Source organism: Capsicum annuum, chromosome 1 (assembly GCF_002878395.1).
Source record: "Capsicum annuum cultivar UCD-10X-F1 chromosome 1, UCD10Xv1.1, whole genome shotgun sequence".
In the NCBI taxonomy this organism is placed as follows: Eukaryota; Viridiplantae; Streptophyta; class Magnoliopsida; order Solanales; family Solanaceae; genus Capsicum; species Capsicum annuum.
In genome coordinates, this window is record NC_061111.1 from 1994222 (window position 1) to 2015863 (window position 21642).

At 32.8% G+C, this 21642-nt stretch overlaps 2 protein-coding genes and 1 non-coding gene across 3 annotated transcripts; 2 read left to right on the forward strand and 1 right to left on the reverse strand.

Moving 5' to 3' along the window:
- The first annotated feature begins 4276 nt into the window (after window positions 1-4276).
- Window positions 4277-12629, forward strand: LOC107855322 (protein SEH1). The gene is made up of 8 exons (XM_016700325.2): window positions 4277-4519; window positions 6079-6190; window positions 6775-6875; window positions 10272-10349; window positions 10679-10834; window positions 11151-11263; window positions 11845-11971; window positions 12248-12629. Exons 1-8 carry the CDS (start codon window positions 4361-4363, stop codon window positions 12377-12379), a joined length of 978 nt encoding a protein of 325 aa, XP_016555811.2. The 5' UTR covers window positions 4277-4360; the 3' UTR covers window positions 12380-12629.
- LOC124892482 lies at window positions 7561-7699 on the forward strand. The gene has a single exon (XR_007050275.1). It is a non-coding gene; the product is annotated as a small nucleolar RNA snoR104 (small nucleolar RNA).
- Window positions 12630-12926: 297 nt separating the features above from the next.
- On the reverse strand, window positions 12927-15083 carry LOC107855321 (probable WRKY transcription factor 53). Its single transcript, XM_016700324.2, has 3 exons — window positions 14456-15083; window positions 14239-14367; window positions 12927-13741 (listed from the first exon to the last, which is right to left on the reverse strand). Exons 1-3 carry the CDS (start codon window positions 14830-14832, stop codon window positions 13129-13131), a joined length of 1119 nt encoding a protein of 372 aa, XP_016555810.2. The 5' UTR covers window positions 14833-15083; the 3' UTR covers window positions 12927-13128.
- Window positions 15084-21642: the final 6559 nt, after the last annotated feature.

Consider the following 21642-nt stretch of genomic DNA (forward strand, 5'->3'; position numbering starts at 1 on the left):
TTGTCAAGTCTAACGTACACAAATCTATATCTATATCCATATCTATATCTAATCTATATCTATATCTATATTTATATCTATATTTATATCTATATCTATAATTTATATCTATATCTATATCTATATCTATATCTATATCTATTCTATAATATATTAAAAGTGTGAAGACCCTTAGAAAAGTGATTTGAACTTTTTGCCCTTCATTAAAAGTCTCTTCTTTAGACAGAATTGTTTTTTCACTATTTTCCTCAAATTATTATTTAGTTATTATTAATATTAGAACTTTAAAATTAATTAAAATCCTTATTGAGTTAGGAAAGAAAGTCCTAAATTAATTCAAAGCTTATCTTATATGTAATTTATTAATAAATTAAATAAATAAAAAATAATTTTGATTTGAATTGAAAAGAATAAGAAAAAAAAAACGTCAGGAAAATACATAAATGGAAAGAAAGCTAAATTGAATTAAGAAGAAAGAAAGAAAATGTGGGGAGGAAAAAAGAAAAAAAAAAACAGAAGAAGAAAGAAAAAAGAAAAACCAAACAGAACATGGAAACAAAAAAAAATCAGCTAATTTATTGCATTAAATAAATATAAATTGAACTGACAACGAAGGAAAGTAAACTAAACCTCAAATTTCTTATAAATTGAGAATTCTTCCTTTTTACAATCATACGTCGACAATATAGTTCTCAAATAATTTTTTTTCCTTTATTACCGTTGTTCATAAATTTGATTGTGATTTAAGGTTTGTTTTCTAAAATTTTTGTTTTTAATGTTTACAATCTTGATAATATCTATGATTAAAGAAATAAATTTGCTTGTGATTTGAGGTAGTTTTCTAAAATTTTAATCAGTATGTTCTTGAAGTTTATAACAAATCATCATGTATTCGTGATAAGAAGATTTTAGTGAAATATTAACAGTATTTATGATTGAAGAGACAATTTTTCTTGTGATTTGATGTAAGTTTTCTAAAATTTTAGTCTATTTTTTATGTTATAAAAATAAAATATCATGCATTTTTGTTAGACTTCTACTAAAAAGAAATAAATTTGCTTGTGATTTGAGGTAGTTTTCTAAAATTTTAATCAGGATGTTCTTGAAGTTTATAACAAATCATCATGTATTCGTGATAAGAAGATTTTAGTGAAATATTAATGGTATTTATGATTGAAGAGACAATTTTTCATGTGATTTGAGGTAAGTTTTTCTAAAATTTTAGCATATTTTTTATGTTATAAAAATAACGACAAAGGCTCAAAAATACCCCTGAACTATTGGCTCAAAAATACCCCTCTCTTAACGAAATTAAATTATTTCGATTATTTCGTTAATTTATATAAAGTTCATCATTTAATTTATATTTCGTTAATTTCTGTAAGTGAAAATTTATATTTCGTTAATTTTTTTAAAGATTAAAAAGATGTAAAGTGAAAATACCTTTTTAGAATAAATGTATGTTTATTTTCCAAATCAAATTCAACCAATTTATATTATAATTCAAATAATTTTTTTCATTATCTTATTTTAAAATTAAAAATAAATACTTTTATGTAAAAAAAATTAAAGTATTAGGATTAAAAAGTTAAAGTTAGGGTTTAATTCAATCGAAATAATTTAATTTCATTAAGGGGATGGGTATTTTTGAGCCAAATATTTAACAGAGGGGTATTTAACGAAATTAAATTATTTTGATTATTTCTTTAATTTATATAAAGTTCATCATTTAATTTATATTTCGGTAATTTCTTTAAGTGAAAATTTATATTTCTTTAATTTCGTTAGTTTCTTTAAAGATTAAAAAGATGTAAAGTGAAAATACCTTTTTAGAATAAATATATGTTTATTTTCCAAATCAAATTCAACCAATTTATATTATAATTCAAATAATTTTTTTCATTATCTTATTTTAAAATTAAAAATAAATACTTTTATGTAAAAAAATTAAAGTATTAGGATTAAAAAGTTAAAGTCAGGGTTTAATTCAATTGAAATAATTTAATTTCATTAAGGGGATGGGTATTTTTGAGCCAAATATTTAACAGAGGGGTATTTAACGAAATTAAATTATTTTGATTATTTCGTTAATTTATATAAAGTTCATCATTTAATTTTTATTTCGTTAATTTCTTTAAGTGAAAATTTATATTTCAATAATTTCGTTAATTTATATTCCATTAATTTCTTTAAAGATTAAAAAAATGTAAAGTGAAAATACCTTTTTAGAATAAATGTATGTTTATTTTTCAAATCAAATTCAACCAATTTATATTATAATTCAAATACTTTTTTTCATTATCTTATTTTTAAAATTTTAAAAATACTTTTATGTAAAAAAAATTAAAGTATTAGGGTTAAAAAGTTAAAGTTAGGGTTTAATTCAATCAAAATAATTTAATTTCATTAAGGGGAGGGGTATTTTTGAGCCAAATATTTAACAGAGGGGTATTTTTGACCCATTTCAGATAGTTCAGGGGTATTTTTAATCCTTTTCTGAAATTCGTTAGAGCGAGGGGTATTTTTGAGTCAAATATTTAACGGAGGGGTATTTTTGTGCCAAAAATCTGACGAGGGGCATTTTTGAGTTATTTCATATAGTTCAGGGGCATTTTTGAGCCTTTCCGTGAAAATAAATTATCATGCATTTTTGTTAGACTTCTACTAATTGAGAAGTTCTCTTTAATGATTTTTGCATGTTCTTGAAGTTTAAATAATAAACTATCATCTATTCTAAATAGGTAGTTGATAACTGAGATGTTTTTTGTGATTTTTTTTATAATGACTTATATATAATAAATAATTTGAAATTGACTTATTTATAACTTTTACTAAATTCTTTGGATTATATTTCGTCATAAGAAATTGGTTAGCCACTCTAATTGTATACAAATTTCTTTTTTTTTTCTTTTATCCTCGTGAGATATTAGGAGATTTAGTTAAATTAACAATCTAGCTTTTAGAAAAGTTATAATTGAATTGAATTCTAATGATATCAAATAATTTTATTAAAAAATAAGATTCAAAAAGTGAAAGTAGAATTTTAATCCAATGAATATATATTTATAGTATAATATGCATGTTTATTTATTAATCAAGATATATTTATAGTTTACACGTCGTAGATGAATTTACAAGTAGTAGATGAATTTACATGTGGTAGATGAATTTATATATGGTAGATGAATGTTGGTCGGCTTTGAGAAAGTTCTAGATAAAGGTTAGGTTTAATTGTATTGTATTTATATCTCTATTTTGAGATTTTTTCCGTGTAAAGGTTAAGTTTAGTTGTATTATTTTGATATCTTTATTATTGTATTATTTTATTACAGTTCACAGGTGATAGATGAGTGTCAGACGACTTTAAATAATTTTTTTGTGTAAAGGTTAGATTTAATTATATTATTTTGATGACTCTATCATCGCATTGTTTTGTTGCAATTTATAGGTGGCAGATGAATGTCGATTGGTTTTGACAATTTTTTTTGGTAAAGGTTAGGTTTAATTAATTAAATCTCTAAAAGATGTTGAATTTAATTATTGTATTCATCTTTATTATTTAAATAAATATCCTATTTAGTGCAACATTTGAACTTGATAAACTGAGGTACACGCGCGAGACACATACACCTAAACTAGTTATTGAAATATTTGAGTAAGCTTCAAGTCAAACACAAATCAGAGTGACTTCACTATCCGAAGAAAGAAAGTTGCCTTAACAGGGTCAAAAAAGACGTGTAAGACATCATGGGACCGGGGCTTCTTTATTTTAAATTAGCTCCTGATATATCAATAAAGATACAACTTTTTCTTTGCAAAGATAAATAATTAACTCCCGATATATTTTTTCTAATGTTGGTCCTATCGAGATACATAATTAGCCCCGACACATCCAGCGAAGATATATAATTAGTTGAATTTTTTGTAATTACTTTGTAGGGTGGAGATTTGTGAAACTATGATAAGTTAAGGTGTATGTTTATGTTATGTTAGCTTGTATTAAAGCGTGTAGAAGCTCAAATTTTGATCCTTTTTTCGTGTCTTATGGGCATGTTCACAAAGGAAAAGACTCTCCATGGACAACGTACTAAAATTATTAACTTTTGACAAACTTAAAGTATCAAAACAATTCATTATAAATATTAAGAGACTATTTAAACTTACCGTCAAACATAAGGGACCATTTTACCATTTTCCATTACTTTAAAGGAGCTTAATGTAATACTTGAAACTAGAGGGGAGGTTTATGTAATTTAAAAGAAAACAAGTAGCCGCCAAAAACCTTGAAGTTTAAGAACCAGTAAAGCAAAAGCAACAGATTTTAGCTTAAGAGAGTTGTACATTGGCGAAAGAAGGAAGAATGGATAAAGCGATTATAAATCTGGAAGAAGGTACAACATGTACTGCATGGAATTATTCGGGTCATAGATTAGTTGCGGGTTCAAGTAATGGATCTTTATCCGTATTTGATTCTACTGACCCGGCTTCATCCGTTTTCAATTGCTCCTCTAAATTCAAGGTTCGAAAAAAAAATTAACTCAATTTTCATGTGAACTTGTTTTAGTTCTGTCGTACACTTCCGTCTCATTTTATGTGGCACTATTCGACTTGACACTTAGGAAGAAAAAGGGAATTTTAAAGCTAAGTTGTTTCTAATTATAGTAAGGTGAAATTGTTTTGGGACGGACTATAAAGGAAAGAGTTACACGTAAAATGGGATGGATGGAGTGCATTTTTCTTGTAGATTTGAAGTGTTGTTATTATTATTATTGTGGTGGGAAAGAGAATTCTTTTGGCATAGATTGATGTGGTGATAACTTTACTGTTAATGTAGTAGCACCCTAAGAATCTAATGAATTAGACATAGTACATAAATAGACACTCGAACTTGGCCTCGGATGCAATGAAGCGTTCCAACTTTGAGAATGTATGCCTAGACACCTCAACATAGTCTTTATTGTGTTGGTTGAATGCTCCAACTTACAAAATGATCATCTAGACACCTCCGAAATTTATGTGTCACGTCAGCTTCTGGTGTACATGAGACACGGTGGGGATGAGCTGGAAAATTTAGTTGTCAGTTGAGACCAAGTTGAGGTGTCTAGATGTGCATGTTGAAAGTTTGAGTTTCTGTTTATGTATTAGTTTATATATGTTGAATTTGCTGCACAGAAAATGGAACGATTATGCATCAATTTATCTCATCAATCCGAGATAATTGGGTCGGCTAGGTGGGATAGTGAGGGTGATTGGCCTAGTGGTCAATGAAGTTGGTAAAATCATGAGGTCGCCACACGAGGTGATTTCTTCGAGTAGCCCACATGAGATAGTGAGGATTATAACCCCCACAAAAGAAAGGGAACATTTGACTCTAAATATCAGACTTTAGACTCCGTAAAAAGTTCTCCTATTTCTTAAGAAGCCAAGAAAATGCAAAAAGAAGCAGACTTTACTAGCTTTTTTTTTCTCTAATTTGGTAATCGTCCAATACGGTAGCGTATCTGCCACTGTATAAGGTATCACCAACTGAATTGTTGAAGACTGATATACTAAATACAACATATCTGAAGCAAAGTAATAATGTAATAAGAGATGAGCCATGTCTTCCCATGCTTCTTGTATAGGCAACAGGTACCATAATTTTTCTATGTTAATAAACTGGCAAGTAACATTATCGAATTACGCTCCAAAAGGACGCAATTTTGGATGTTAATGGTCTTTGTGAAAAGGTTGAACTTTTGAGGATAACTATTAGAAGTAGAAGACATAACTAATCCGAATCAGTTAAAGTTCATTCCTGCTTTTGTTTTTTCAGTTTGACATTTTTAATGGCACACTCTTTTGCTCTGATGTAATCTAAGATCGAGTATGAAATTGAAAAATTGATGAATTATATAAACCATCTTCAGAAGGAAGAGAAACTGTAACTGGTTAGTCCTTTCTGTATTCTCCAACTCCAGCACTAACGCACTGCTAAGTAGCAAGCTTATAAAAAGATTTCTTTCGCTTACCTAAGAAAAAAATTAATTATGATTATAAATTGTGCGTTTACGTTTCAACTTTTGACACCTTGATTAGGTGCATGAATCCAGCACTGTAAAAGTTGTTTGGGCTCCACCAGAATATGGGGATGCAGTTGCATGCATTTGTGCTGATGGAAGTTTGTTGTTGTGGGAGGAGGTAGTTGAAGGTAACGACACATCTCTTCTGCATTTGTTGATGAAACTATTGTTATGAAGCTAAGCTCAACATTATGTTATGTGTGCCTTTTCACCTTCTTTGTTGCATGGGATTTTTTGCTGACGAATGTAGATAGTCAATGTGAAATCTTTGGTTTCTTTCGTTTCAATCTCTAGATACAGGAAAAAGAAGTAAAAGAAAACTTGTTCTCCGTTTCCACAAATGTTTATGAAATATTGAACAAAAGAAATCTAAACAGGAAACCTGATATGGAATTGAAGAATATATTTTGGTTCTTTGTGGTATTTGTTCTTTCTTTTCTATCGTTTTTGGCAAGAGTAAATGTGAAGAAAAATCTTTTCCTTTAATTCTTATTGATAATCTCTGTTCCCTATTATCAGTGAAACTATAATGCTAAATCTTAGCCTTCTTTCTGTTACTTGCTTTCATAGTCGTTCTTTAATCCCCTAGGTTTTTAGTTTGTGTGTAAATACTTTCTCAAATCTTACTTCTGACAATAATTTCACCTGTTTTTGCTTTTTGTTTTTTCTTAGACACTTAATTAGAGACTTACAATGAGTATCTATTCTTTAGATTCAGAGCTGCCTCAGTGGAAACTGTGCAAACGCTTTGACAGAATCTCATCCCAAGTTCTGGATGTTCAGTTTGGAGTCTTCCATACAAGTCTGAAACTGGTGAGTTAGATTAGTCGTAACTGTCTATGATTTGACATTGAATATGATAGCAGTTCTTTGAATAGCTGGGGGAAGACTTGGGGGTTTCAAGGTGCAAAGGATTAGAACAAAGAGATGGTTGTGTTGTATTTCTCTTTCATGTACATAGTGCTTTAAATGCATTATGATGGAATCTCAGTAGTCATGAACAGTCTATTGTTGTATGTATCTCTGCAGGATCAGTAAAAAATTTGCTTGCCCTTAACTGAGATGTCAAATGTATTTCTGTCAGAAAAATAGAAGTTTTTGCTTGCCCTTAATGGAGATGTTACTTCCCCTTTTTTCCCTTGATCTTTGCTGCAGCATTGGGGTTGATTTCTTGTTACTTCCTAGAGCGATGTGCTTACTGATTGAAAAATTTATATCGCGTCTAAAATTTCTTCAACATAACTGGTACTGTTTTTTTTTTGTTTTCTTAAATTGTTAAAATCACCTCTGATAATCTGTTAACTGAATAACAGGGAACTTACAATGCGAAAGTTGCTTATTATTTATTAATAATTTCATTTATCTATAATATCATTGGTCTAAAAAATTGAAGCCTTTTTTAGGAGTCTGATGGTGAATTATTCTTTTAAGTAACTTCTTCCCCAAGTCCTTGTAATGTTGATCGGGGTAGTTAATGAATTTATCTGGAAGAAAAGAAGGGGAGCATCTATGAGGTGAGGTGTTGCCCGATACAATCTTCCCACAGTAATACTCTTGTCATAATCTGCAAACTCTTGTCATAATCTGCTTGAGGTACTAGAGAGAGTTCTTCTAGTTGTTGATCAGGAGGCACATCAATCAACATAGGTGGGAGCGTTTCTTTATTTGTGTTTGAAGTTTCTTGTTCGTGGGTGTTGAGTGATGTCTATGTTTTCGGTTAGATAGTTTTTTAGTAGTATCTGGTGGCTGTTGTATTACCTTGTGGATACTGGTGTTAGTTTATTTTGCATACTGTACTAGTCTATACGCATATATGTTTTGTTATTTGCTATACTGTTATCGGTTCTAAGCCGTGGGTTTATCGGAAACAACCTCTCTACTTTTTCGGAGGTAGTGGTATGGTCTGCGTACACTTTACCCTCCCCAGACCCCACTGTGTGGGAATACACTGGGTATGTTGTTGTTGTTGTTGTTTGTTATTTTGCTCCGAAATGTCCTGTCAAGAGTACCTAAAAAGGAGAAAAAAGTTGCTTTCTTGAACAAGATCACAATGGTACTAAGTGAAAAGTTCACAAGTTTCTTTTTCTCTTTTCCTTTTTGAAGTTTCGAGGAAAGATACAACAACAACAAGCCCAGTGTATTCCCACACAGTGGGGTCTGGGGAGGGTAAAATTTACGCAGTTCATACCGCTACCTCCGGAGAAGTAGAGAGGCCGTTTCTGATAGACCCCCGACTCAAGATAAAAAAAAAAAGGTAATGAAATGTGAAGCAGGATGGGTGGCTTAACAGAAGTAAAGAATCAGAAATAGTAAAATAGAACTCAGAGCAATACAGGATAGGGGAACTAAGAGCTATAAGAAATAAGAAAAACGAAATTTGGAATAGTGTACCCGCCTAGTAGTAACCTACACTCACAGGCCAAAGCCACCCACCACACCAAGTCTCTCCTGACTAGCGGCTCCTACCTATCGACACAGGCCTACGATTACTACCCCAGCTAAAACAGGGACTCTCCTAATTACTTGCTACAACCCATGTACTCACCCTAGCCTTCTACTCTTATCCGCGACCTCCATACCTTCCTATCTTGGGTCATGTCCTCAGTAAGTTGAAGCTGCTCCATGTCATGTCTAATCACTCCCCTCCAGTATTTCTTCGGCCTCCGTCTACTCCTCCTGAAGCCATCCAAGGCTAGCCTCTCACACCTGCGAACCGGGGCATCCGCGTCCCTCCTCATCACATGCCCAAACCATCTCACCCTTTCTTCCCGCATCTTGTCTTCCATCGAAGCCACTCCCACCTTCTCCTGAACAATCTCATTCCTAACTCTATCCCCTCTTGTAAGCCCACACATCCAGCGCAACATTCTCATTTCCGCTACCTTCAATTTTTGAATATGGGAGTTCTTGATAGGCCAACACTCCGCTCCATACAACATGGCTGGACGGACTGCCACTCTGTAGAATTTGCCTTTAAGCCTAAGGAGCGCCTTCCTATCACGCAACACTCCAGAGGCGAGCCTCCATTTCATCCAACCATCCTCGTCAATCTCACCATTCTCCTGAATCATAGATCCAAGATACTTAAAACTATCCTTTTTACATACAGCTTGAGAATCCAACCTCACCACCACTTCGTCGTCCTGCCTTAAGTCACTAAACTTGCACTCGAAATACTCCGTCTTAGACCTACTCAACTTGAACCCCTTAGATTCTAGGGTTTGCCTCCATACCTCCAATTTTTCATTCACTCCCCCCCGCGTCTCATCAATCAACACTACATCATCTGCAAATAACATACACCAAGGCACTTCACCTTGAATACTCCGCATTAACACATCCATCACCAGCGCAAATAGGAACATACTAAGAGTCGAACCCTGATGCAACCCCGTCTCAACCGAAAAGTGCGCTGAGTCTCCTCCCGCCGTTCGCACCCGAGTTTTTCTTCCATCGTACATGTCCTTAATAGCTCTGGTGTACGCCACCGGTACCCTTTTCACCTCCAAGCATCTCTAAAGAACCTCCCTAGGGACTTTGTCATAAACCTTCTCCAGGTCGATGAACACCATGTGCAAATCCCTCTTTCTTTCCCTATACTGCTCCACTAATCTCCTCACCAGGTGGATTGCCTCTGTCGTCGAGCGATCAGGCATAAAACCAAGCTGATTCTCCTAAATGGACATGATCCTCCTCTATCTCCGTTCAACCACCCTCTCCCAAATTTTCATAGTATAACTCAACAACTTAATACCCCTATAGTTGTTGCAACTCTGAATGTCCCCCTTGTTTTTATATAACGGAATCATCGTACTCCATCTCTAGGCCTCAGACATTCTCGCAGTCTTGAATATAGTTTCGAGGAAAGATCTCTACTCTTTATTTTGCAATTGGAAATATGTGAGGCCAAAGTGTTGTAAATGCCACTTGAATATGTTAGTTGGGATCCCCAGGGAGGACATGATAAAGCAGAGTGGTCAATGTATAAATGTACATTGTGTTCTCACTTTATTTTACTTGCAAAGCATTTAATTTGTTGAGCTTTTCTTCTGATGCTATGTTCCTTGTTTTTTCTTCGATTTCACTGGATAGACAATGTTGAGATAAAACTGCTTGGTGCAGTGACTCGTGGTTTTCTGTCCTTAGCTTTAGTCTGTATGACTGCATAAATCATTTCGATGACATATTACGTTATTTTCTTTCACATAGGTTGCTGCGTATTCAGATGGTCAAGTGAAAGTGTTTGAGCTCCTAGACCCATTTGACTTGAAGAATTGGCAGTTGCAGGTGTGTATCTACAGTCTGCTTCTTTGACTTTCTGCTTCAAAAGCCATGTATCTAGAGTCTTCCAGTACTTCAAGCCTTGGAAACAGCCTCTGGCAGAAATGCAAGGTAAGGCTGCGTACGATACACCCTTGTGGTGGGGCCCTTCCCCGGACACCGCGCAAAGCGGTAGCTTTAGTGCACTGGGCTGTCCTTTTACTTGTACTATCTAAACCCTGATATTGACCACTATAGATAACATTTTTAACTCTCCTGACTATAGATCTTATAGGTGACACACTATGAATGTTACTAAAAAATGCAGAGGCTAACTTTTAGTCTTCTTTTTGTAGGCTGAATTTCAGAATGTCATTGAATCTTTATCTAAATTTGGAAATGTTTCATGCAAATCGGCTTCTATTGCTTGGAATCCCTTTAAAGGGGAACTCCAGCAATCAAGCTTTGTTTTGGGTTTTGATTCTGATGTGCCGCAACTGAACTCCTCCAAGGTATGGCGAGTTCCTTTCTTAATGTTAACTTCAAGAGTTGCGCTCCAAATTCCTTAATTGGTTCTATTTATATCTTCTTTCTTCATTAGCTAAAACTCGGTTGTGAATTTGTTACATTCTGCTTCTTTTTGATTATGAATGAAGTTTAAGCAAGTTATGCAACTTAAGATGTATTTATTTTGATATTCACAAAGTCTGAAGATGTAAATCTTGAAATCTTAAGCTGCTATGATGTAGTAGATGGTCTTTAAAGCTGTTAGTATACTTGGTCTCTTATGGGACATATGTAATGTCATCATATCATAGATTTCCACAGGTTTGGGAATTCGACCAGGATCATCAGAGATGGCTTCCAGTTGCAGAATTAGCTTTACCTGAAGATAAAGGTGATCCAGTCTCTACTGTTGCATGGGCACCAAATATTGGAAGGTTTGCCCTTGACAACATCCTCCTTAAAACCATATAACCAAACACTGCCGGTAGTGAAAAATGTATAATCTCAATTAAAGAACAAGAAAAGCTGTACAGGGTGTAAATGCTGGTTATGCTTGCTCCATTTTTTTTCCAAGAGAACTTTTTATAATCATGTTTAAAGCATATCTGAACATTAGCAGTGGTATTAGGGAGTTCTAATACCAGAAAGTTCCCCCATTAATCAGGTTGAGTGAGTGATTTCCATTGTACATACTATGCGCAACCCATAGGTGTCTCTGCCCATTTTAGGCATATATGATGCAGATACTGTATCTTATCATTGAATAAATTACGACTTATTCAAACCTGTTTAGTTGTGTGTACAGTATCTGCTTTGTATTATCTGTTATAGATAAGGCAGATGCTATACACTTGACTGTTCGACTGAGATGAAGCTAGAATTGTTCAATGATTAAGTAGCTTAAAATTTCTCAGTGCTGGGATTCACCAGTGGTGTCTAGTCATGCATAGCAAAGAATTGAAATTTCTGTTTAGTTTGTTATATGCGCTTTCTAATATAAAACTTCCTTTTTCAGGCCGTACGAGTTGATAGCTGTTGCTACTTGCAAGGAAATTGCGTTATGGCATGTTGGATCAAATCCTGACCCTGATGGAAGGCTCTCAGTGGAGAAGGTTGCAATGCTCTCTACTCATGACAGCGAGGTACACTATTTATTTTAGCTTTTGCCTGTAAATCAATTAACGTCTAAATCCAAAAGTAGTAGGGCCAGTAGTACCAATCTATTTTGAGTTTCTTGATGACAAAGTTTGACAAGCTAGTAAAGTACTAATTTGTTTTGTTTTTAACGCTCAGATCACACTGTTGATTGATCCTACATCCCCCTGATCTCCAAGTTTTATCATTTGCCATTTCTCTAAGTCGATTGGCTAGAAACTTTACACATTGATTTATACCATTTTTGTTTTTGTATCATGCAGGTATGGCAGATGGAATGGGACATGAGTGGGATGACACTTGCTACTACTGGGAGTGATGGTGTAGTTCGCTTGTGGCAGTGCAACTTGAACGGGGTTTGGCATGAACAAGCGATATTAGAGCCAACTAGCTAGGCCACTTATGTGATTTTCGCATTCAAGCTTGAACAAGGTTCTGTGGTTATCCATGTTACTGATTTATCATCAGGCATATCATTTTGCTAAGCCTAGACTTAAACTCGGGTGGATAGCCTAGAATTCAAAGCATATCCTGCTTCGGCTGTTTCTATGTGTGGATAGCCTAGACTTCATCTCTTGGTTCGTGGGGATATGTAAATTCCGAATATGACTCTTCATAATCTGACATTATGAACTTGTTTGAGCCCATTGTTGTTTTGGTTTAGTATGGTTTTCCTTTTCCAGTTTTGAGTTTCATCAAGTTCTCCTAACCCTGCTTGGTCTGGCATGGAATGAACAAATGATTGAACAACCGAAACCTATTTACTTATGATAGGTGTGTCATCTTGGCTCCGAAGCAGTTGCTTGGTACTAGCATTTTGTAGAAGTGGTTCGGTTATTCCCATGAAACAGACAACTTCAAACAATTGTATTCTACTTGTGTCAAACTCATATGTTATTTGAGGGAACAAAACCAAGCTTAGCTTTTTCGCCATAGATGAAATTGATGAACAACATTCAGGCAGTCTTGCAAGAATGTGCTTGAAATTTTTTTTAAAAAATTACTATGCTATTGATACAATATTGTAACTTGTTACTACCCTTGGCAAGTTTTCTAGTTAATTTGTACAAGCACTTCTATACTACATTAAAAATAGAATTCAGTGATAAAAGCCTATTCATTTTCATTGTCCTTTTTGGACATTTTATCTGAAAAATTCTGAGTTATGAAATGGAAAATTTGGATCTAGCTCCACACGTTCAAGTGGAAACTCCAAGCCTATAATTGGAGAACTTGTTGATGAAGTGTTGGCTGAGAACAAATCAGGGAGGTCTGATTCTGAATGGTGCACGTTGTGAATTCTCCGCGAATCATTCATATGGGAGCTTGGTAATGAGAAGTAACTTGATTCAGGGGTTGTAGGAGAGACAAAAGATAGTGAATATCCCCCAACCAAATTATCATCATCTTGTGACCTCTGAAAATGCAGATTTTCGCCTACGAACCCAGAGAATGTAGGTGAAAATTGGAAGGAACTTGTTGCTTCTTTCTTGTCCAAATCATTTATATTCACTCTCAAATTTGCTTGAAAGTTTGCGAGCATTTGGTTCGATTGTATTGTTCTTGGATTGTTGGCTTGTTTCTTGAGTTTATGTTTCTCTGGTGATTTTAGTTGTGTAGCAGAGTGAAAAGTTTGGTTACAAGTATGTGACCCTTTGTATGTGATCTCAAATAGTGCAGGATCATCATCAGACCTTTGCACTTGCTTTGTTGCCCAACAATTCTGCATTAGTCTATAGGTGCATCTGTAGTAACTCCTGCAAACATATGAAAATCTCCCCGTTAGAAGAAAGGACTATGGTCTCTTACATTATTTACCAGAGCCGTCAAAATGAACTTGATCCACGAGGCCAGTGTAGCCCAACCCAGCCTGTGTGAATTGAGTTGGCAAGGGCTAAATAGGCTCCACCCAAATAAGCTCGCTTGCTCTTGAGGTTGGGCCAGGCCCAAAGGCCCATCCTAGCCCGTCAAATTTCATAACATAGACTATTGAGGTGGGCCGGGCTGGAATTTTGAAGGACCGGCCCATCTTAGGTTGCCAAATTCCAAATCCGTGAGGACTAAGCTGGGCTGAACTAAACCAACCCATTTTGACAGTTCTACAAGAGAGAAATACTAAAAGGGTTCTCAAAATTTTGAAATTTTCAGTCAAAAACTTTTTTTGTTTTTTTATCCAGAATGTTAAAAAGTTGGTACCCCTTTAATTAAATTTTCAAGTTTTATGACTTCACAAAGAAACTGATTAATTAATCACCTGGGATATTTAGCACCAAGAATATCTTTTTGTCCATATTTTCTCCAACTAAATCCATCATCAGTAGGCCTTTCATATCCATTCTCTGCATTAACTCTCACTTGTTCACTCCATGTAGGCATCTGTTTTCTACAAAAGAAAAAAACGTGACTTTCTAAGATACTAACTATTAGCTAAGTGAACCATATTAGAAGTCAACTCGAAAAAATCATCTAACCTCTTCTTTGAAACATATTTGAAATCTTGATCATCAATTTTAGGGATAACGTCAGCGTACACTGTACCCTCTCCATACCCCACGTGTGGAATTTCACTAGATACGTTATTGTTATTGTTGTCATCAACAGAAATTGAAGATTCTGGTGCACCAGTTGACACTAGTGGTGCTATAAGTAATGGACTTTGTGTTACTGTATCATTCCATTTGAGAATTGACAAGGATTTTTCAAAAGAAGAAAAAATCATTTGCAAATGAAAATCCAATTCTTGAATTTTATCATAAGAAAAAGAAGCTCTTAATTGCTTAGCATGTTCTAATCCTTGTGTTAATTCATTTATCAATGAATTAGACTCCCAATTAAATCCACAATCCATTTTCTTGATTTTTTTTTTCAAGGTAAAAAATGTAAATAACCTTGAAAATAATAAATGGCTAGTGAAAATTTAGGTGCTTATGGTTATTTTTTACATAAATAAAATGTTAAGAAGTTTCTCAAGAAGAAGAAGAAGAGAAGTTTCTAATTTTTTTTTTTGGTGGGAATTGTGAGAGAATGATGATGAGGAAATTAAAGAGTAGAAGGAGGTGAATTTAAAAGGAAGTGAAAATTAAAGAAAATGATATGTGGAGAACAAAAAAAATAAAATAATTTTTTTTTTTAAAAGTGAGTGGTGAAGTGGAACATAGTTTGAAAGTTGACTGTGGAAAACGAGTTTATTTTTCAGTAGACTAGATTTTTTAGTAAACAAGGTCTAAATGCTGACTAATTCAAACATCCAAACCCCCCACCCCACCCCGCAAAACCCCTCAACACAACTTTAAAAAAAAAAAAAAAAAACCACAACAACCAGGGACGGAGCTAGTTTGGGTTAGAGCGTTCATCTAAACTCTATTGATGAAAAATTATGAGTATTATTATATGATTGAAATTATATTTTATGTGTACATAGTAGACGTGGAATTCTTCGGCCGATTTTTGCATTTACATTTTTATATTTTGATTTCCTTTAATAAAAATTTTAGCTCCACGTAAGCGTCTAAATAAATTATAGATCTCTTTCTACAATATCCATCTTTTTTACTTTTTTTGTCTTTGCTTTCATAATCTCCACGACCACATAAATTAGAATTGTTATTATCTTCAACTTTTTTTATGGGAAAAGTGATGGCATGACAGCATGTTAGTATTTAACAAGAAAACACATTAAATTTGAGTGTTTTTTTTTTTAAAAAAAATTATTCGGTGTTTGGTAATCGGTGACATTTATGATGGTGCTTTAAGATTTCAATTTATTGCGTCCAAAATCAGAACAAGTTTGCGCAAAGTGATTCTCCAAAAGATCAAAGTCAAACAACATGTTCAAGTACAAATACGAAATCACTTTATGCATTAATAATAATATTGCGCCAAAAAATTTAGTTTTGGAGATAAACTGTTCTTTATTATAGATGACTTTATAGTTTATATCGTTCAAACTTTTTATTATAGATCAATGAGAAAATGGTCTATTGCCCTTTCAACCTTTAGTCGAATCCCAACTACACACTCAATCTTTAAATGTGACCTATTACCCCCTGAACTTTTTTTACTGAATTTATGACGCCCCTAAACTATTTAAAATTGAAATTATAACACCCCTAAAAATCCACAACCACATTTATATTGAGAGGTGAGATAAACGCGTTTTTGACACATGTAAAATATATTTAATTTTTTTAATAAATTTTTTATTCATTTCTTTCTACAATTATTACTTCATTATTTTATTCATCTTTCCTTCTACATCTCCTTCTTCATTTCCCTTTCAATTCATCTTTCTCCTTTCTCTTCATCTTCTTCTCTTTCTTCAATCTCAAAAGTCATTTTGGTCCAACAACTGTAATAGACCATTTTTTATTTATTATGTTTTTTCTTTTTTTTTTCTTTCCTTTTCCATTTCATTCTCTTTTCTTTTACCAAATTCTCTTACCTCTTTAACTTCCCCCAACAATGAACACAAAAGTGAATAAGACAACAAAGAAATAGATCTAAGTTCCATTTCAGTTTTTAAAAAAATAAAATTGAAATGGACCTGCTAGTGAGTTAGAGATGCAGGGCGGAAGGGGCAAATTAGGTGCTGATACCAAGACCCTCCTTAGGATCCTGTGTCATCGAGGAGAGTCGGAGGCCTCTCAATTTGTCAAGAAGCAATTCAAAATCCCCAAATCTGGAGCTTAGTGTACTTGTCGTGTATATTTTTAGAGGACTTAGCAAAAACATGAATGAGATTGTAACATAGATATTATCAAAACGCTTCTTTTTCCTTATTTTTTTCGGAATCTAATTTGTATGAGAACAATCTGGTGCGACAGATTCTTTTTCTTCTTCAAGGGATGTACTTAAAGCATAGTTTTTTGTTTCCTATTCCATGTATATGTCTAGTGTACAATCTTAAACCTGTTTGGGAGCATGTATGTGTAATTTCTGCTCATGAGAAGGCAGATTAGTACTATTATTTGGAAGATTTTGAAAATTGAGTTGTAATGTCTTGGTAAGAGAGGTATTCAAAATTATCATCCTTGTTGCAGAGATTTTCTAACTCATTTTAAAATTTACGACGGCTTTGAAGTCGTAAATAATGGACAATAGCAATTTTAAAATTCCAACAATCTTGAAGTTGGAAATAATGAACAATACCTATTTTGAAATTTTCGACGAATTTAAAGTCGAAACCAATCGATTTTGTGCTTGGAGATAAGAAAAATGATAAATTAATTTTTAATGCCATTGATGAGTTGTTGGATGTCATTGTTTGTAAGAAGGATATGAAGAAGAAGAAAGAAAGAAAATGAATAAAGAAAAAGAATAATTAAAAATGAAAAAAAGAAAAAGAATAATTAAAAATGAAAAAAGAAAATAGAGAAATATTAACAATAATATTTTAATAAAAAAAATCGTCCTCACTCTCTTTAAAGAGAGTGAAACACACTCTCTTGATATGTCAGCGTTCAGGGGGTAATAATTTCACTTTAAAATAGTTCAGGGGGTAATAGGTCACCTTTAAAGGTTGAGAGTGTAGTTGAGATTTCGACTAAAGATTGGGAGGAATAATAAACTATTTTCTCTAGATCAATGAATAAGTACTTATCACTCAAATGCCAACTCAAATCATTATTTTGTTGCATTAGAATTACTAAACTACTTTTGTAATGAAAAATCATTCAACTTGAGTATCAGGAAAACCATTAAATAATTTTACAAAGATCATTCAACTATTAGGATGTAATAAAATAGACATTTTACACCAACATAGACAATATGAACGATTTAGTTATTTTTTGATAAAATTAAATAATTTGAGCGTACAGAATCACCTTATTGACAATCTCACCTCATTCTAATATATATATCTCTTCAATAAAGAACATGACCCAAAATTAGGAAAACAACCCATAGGACAAACCATAATTAGACAAACAACATTAATTCATCACTAATCTATGTCTCACTCTAATTCTAACATACGTTAATCATGTTTGACCAAATGAGTTGAATTGAATCTCTAACAATAGTGCATGAAAGAGTGATTAGCAAACTAATTAGGTGTACTAAAACAACCTAAAATAATTAATTATGCATTAGGAATCTGTCTAGAATTAATCTTTCTCTTTCTAACATCATATGTGCACGAGGCATTGTTGGCTTAACGCTGTTAATCTAGAATTAGGAAAGTCCAATGTATGACCAATTCAAACTTTCAAAAAATGGGGCCCATTTGCTGATTTGGCCATTTTTTTTTTACATTAATGATTGAGTTTTCGATAAGAAAAATGTTGTCTTTATTTTAAAGTCAGAGGTTGAGTGATAAATTATGACGGAGTGATAAGTATTACTTCATTGTTAGTTAAAATTTAAAATTCTCTAACTGAAATCCTTCTCTATAAGGAGGGTTTTATTCTCAAGGCACGAAATGAATTAGTCAACTCTAACTCGAATATCAAGTCAATTATTGTGCTTTTTTTGGGAATAACATCTATAAAGGGGCGGAGCTAGCTTGGCTCTGAGAGATTCACCCAAGCATCCACTTTTTCTGAATATATGATAGGTATCGAACCCCCATTGATTAGTCCATGTACGTTCTTATGTATATTTTGAACTCATTGATGAAATATTGACTTCTATACTATATTTACGTACATTCTATCTTAAAATTCACTTATAAAATTACACTGATATATTATTATTATTATCATCTTTGTCATTTTTATTGTAGGTGTGAAACCAAAAATCATACACACAAAAAAGATTTTAAAGGGAATTTGTGGTTTTTGGGAGAATGAAAAAGACAAGAAAGAGTATAATAAATATATTCAAACATTTCAATACCGCGTTCTTTGTTTCAATTGGGTAGATAGAATTTAAGTCACGAAGATGAGTGGCCACATAATTACTCATCCAAATAGTTGTATGACTATCTCATTTATTATTGGACCTTCTAGGTCATGCGGTGAACTTTTCTACTTTATTGCACATTCTCCTATTTTTTATTACGTAAAAACAACCTAAATCTCAACCTTATTAAAATTATTTACACTCTTTTCGATCACTTTCTTAATTACTTTACTCTCTCTCCCAATTCATATAGACCCAGTGGTGGAGCCACATGCAATTCAGGGAGTTCGTCCGAACCCATTCGTCAAAAAATTATACTATTTTTATATAGTCAAAAATATTTTTATGTATGTATTATAGATGTTGAACCTCCTTCGACTAATCCGTATATTTACTTCTCAACCCTCAAAAAGAAAAGTCTGGCTCCGCCACTGACAAGACCGACATATACGTAGAAACTTTTGTATATGACAAGGCCGACATACACATAACAAGGCCGATTCATAAACATGACCAGTATGACAAGGCCGGCATGTACATAACAAGGCCGACATATACATAAAAAAGTCGATTCATATACATAGCAAGACCGATATATACATAGAAAGCTATGTATATGGATTTTTAGAGAAAAATGGAATTTTGTCATATGTTTGGAGAGATGGGATTTTTTGTAATAAGTGAAACTTGAACTTTGAGTTTGTGTAATTTTTTGTTTTATTTTTGGTTTCTCTATGGGTGAAGGGGAGTTTTGACGTAACCGGCAAAATTGATGTCATGTGATCAAGAGGTCACGGGTTCAAGTTTTAAAAATAGTCTTTGACAGAAATGTATGATAAGGTCGCGTACAATACACCCTTGTGATGAGATCCTTTCTCGAACCCTACGCATAGCGGGAGCTTTAGTCTACCAGACTATCATTTCTTTACGTCAACGAATAAAACTGATTAACAATGGAGGATTAGTACTTATCATTTCATCATAATTTATTGCTCACTGGCTTCGTATTATATAATTTTTTTTTAAACTTAAATGTAATACTACTATGTTTCGTTTGTATTTACGTTTTTAAATATTGTTATACACTCATAAAAAGACATTTAACATTTTAACCATAAGAATATTTGACGAAAGGCTCTAAACTACCATTATATGAGTATGCATACCCCAAGAGAGTTAATAACTCAAATGGTCACTCAACTATGTATTTTTATCTCACAAAGTTACTCAACTTTGATTTTTACTTAGAAAGTCATTCAACTATAAAATTTTTACTTAGAAAGTCACTCATCCTATTTAATTATTTTTTAAAATAAAATTTACTTATGTGAAATTTTAATTCAAAAACAAAATTCAGAAAAATAAAAGACAACCAATTTAGACCCTTTTATTTATCCTTTCCCTTTACTACTACCTTTCTTTAAAAATCGTCAAAGGTTGACCATTAATTTGGTGTTATCTTTTCTTGAGGTAAATATCTTAAGTAACCAATTTCTTATTTTCAATGTTGTAAATTCTGCTTTCTAACATAATTAATACTATAATTAGTTGCTTCATCTTGTATAATAATAATGGTGATATATATTGTTCAGATAAGTATGTTTGGAGTGATAAAATTTAGATATTATAGAAAGTGATACTCAAAGTCATGAATATGCTATTTAGGAGATCAACTGCTCTATTTTTAGCTCGAAAAAAAAGCTCCTGCTAAGTTGAAAGCACAAAATATTACGAGATCATCCACATGTAAAAGAAAACTGCTTAGAGGAAAATGTCTCCCTTCCTAAAGATCCATTGTCTAGGACGTTACGTGATGCTCTGGCATCACTGGTAGTTTTTTGATAGTTAGCATATGAAAGGGAATTAAGATGAAGACAGGCAATAATTGTAAAAGAGTATCAGTTCCTACAAAGTTTGTATCCTTTCAATTCTAATTTATTGAGATTCAAATGTAATTTTGATTTATTGAGAATCGAATGTAATACGTATTATGTGAGGTTTTGGGATTCTTATAGTTTCTATTAATATATAATAATTTGGGATCATAGAGAAAAGAAAATAACAAAACAAAAAGAACAAAGGAAAAAGAATCGATGACTTAACATTTCAATGAGAAATTCCAACATCATAGAAAGTGAAAGAAGATTATTAATGGAGGCTGAACGTGAGTACTCTACTGGCTTTAATTTTGGGAAAAGGATAAAGTGATCATTAATAGGTTCACTTTTATTTTTTAGAATTTTATATTTAAATTAAAATTCCACATAAATAAATTTCATTTTTTAAAAATAATTAAATAGGTTGAGTGACTTTCTAGGTTAAAATATAATAATTGAGTGACTTTCTTAGTAATATTCAAAGTTTAGTGACTTTGTGAGATAAAAACCAGTAGTTAAGTGACTATTTGAGTTATTAACTCCACCCCAAGACAAAAGGTGGAAAATGATTTAACCATCGATTAGAAATTTAGCTTGATAAGTTGCTATTGATGGTAATTTGCAATATGATAATGTTGATGCCAATAATATTGCAAAAATAACTTAACATATTGCAAGTATAGCTATGGGACTAATGCGATTAGAGGTGTCAAATGTGTGGATTGAACGGAATTTGGATGGGTAAATAAGTTTATTATTGGCTTACACAAAAGTTATCCTGGACATAAGTTCATATTTTTCGTAGTATAATATTCCACGAGTTATATGGAAGCAAGACTTCACTTAAGAACTTATGTCCCACTAGACATAAGTTCGACTGGTTAAAGGCAAAAGCAACTTTATGGCTCAATGACTCTACCAAACTTAAATGGATTAAA

What these genes read in the sequence shown, in the direction of transcription:
- LOC107855321 (XM_016700324.2), bottom strand. Translation starts at nt 14,832, where the DNA reads ATGGATTGTGGATTTAATTGGGAGTCTAATTCATTGATAAATGAATTA. An exon ending in AAATATGTTTCAAAGAAGAG is followed by an intron (nt 14,368 to 14,455) that starts GTTAGATGATTT and finishes TTTCTTTTGTAG; the next exon opens with AAAACAGATGCCTACATGGA. An exon ending in CTTGGTGCTAAATATCCCAG is followed by an intron (nt 13,742 to 14,238) that starts GTGATTAATTAA and finishes ATATGTTTGCAG; the next exon opens with GAGTTACTACAGATGCACCT.
- LOC107855322 (XM_016700325.2), top strand. Translation starts at nt 4,361, where the DNA reads ATGGATAAAGCGATTATAAATCTGGAAGAAGGTACAACATGTACTGCA. An exon ending in ATTGCTCCTCTAAATTCAAG is followed by an intron (nt 4,520 to 6,078) that starts GTTCGAAAAAAA and finishes CACCTTGATTAG; the next exon opens with GTGCATGAATCCAGCACTGT. An exon ending in TCTCTACTCATGACAGCGAG is followed by an intron (nt 11,972 to 12,247) that starts GTACACTATTTA and finishes TGTATCATGCAG; the next exon opens with GTATGGCAGATGGAATGGGA.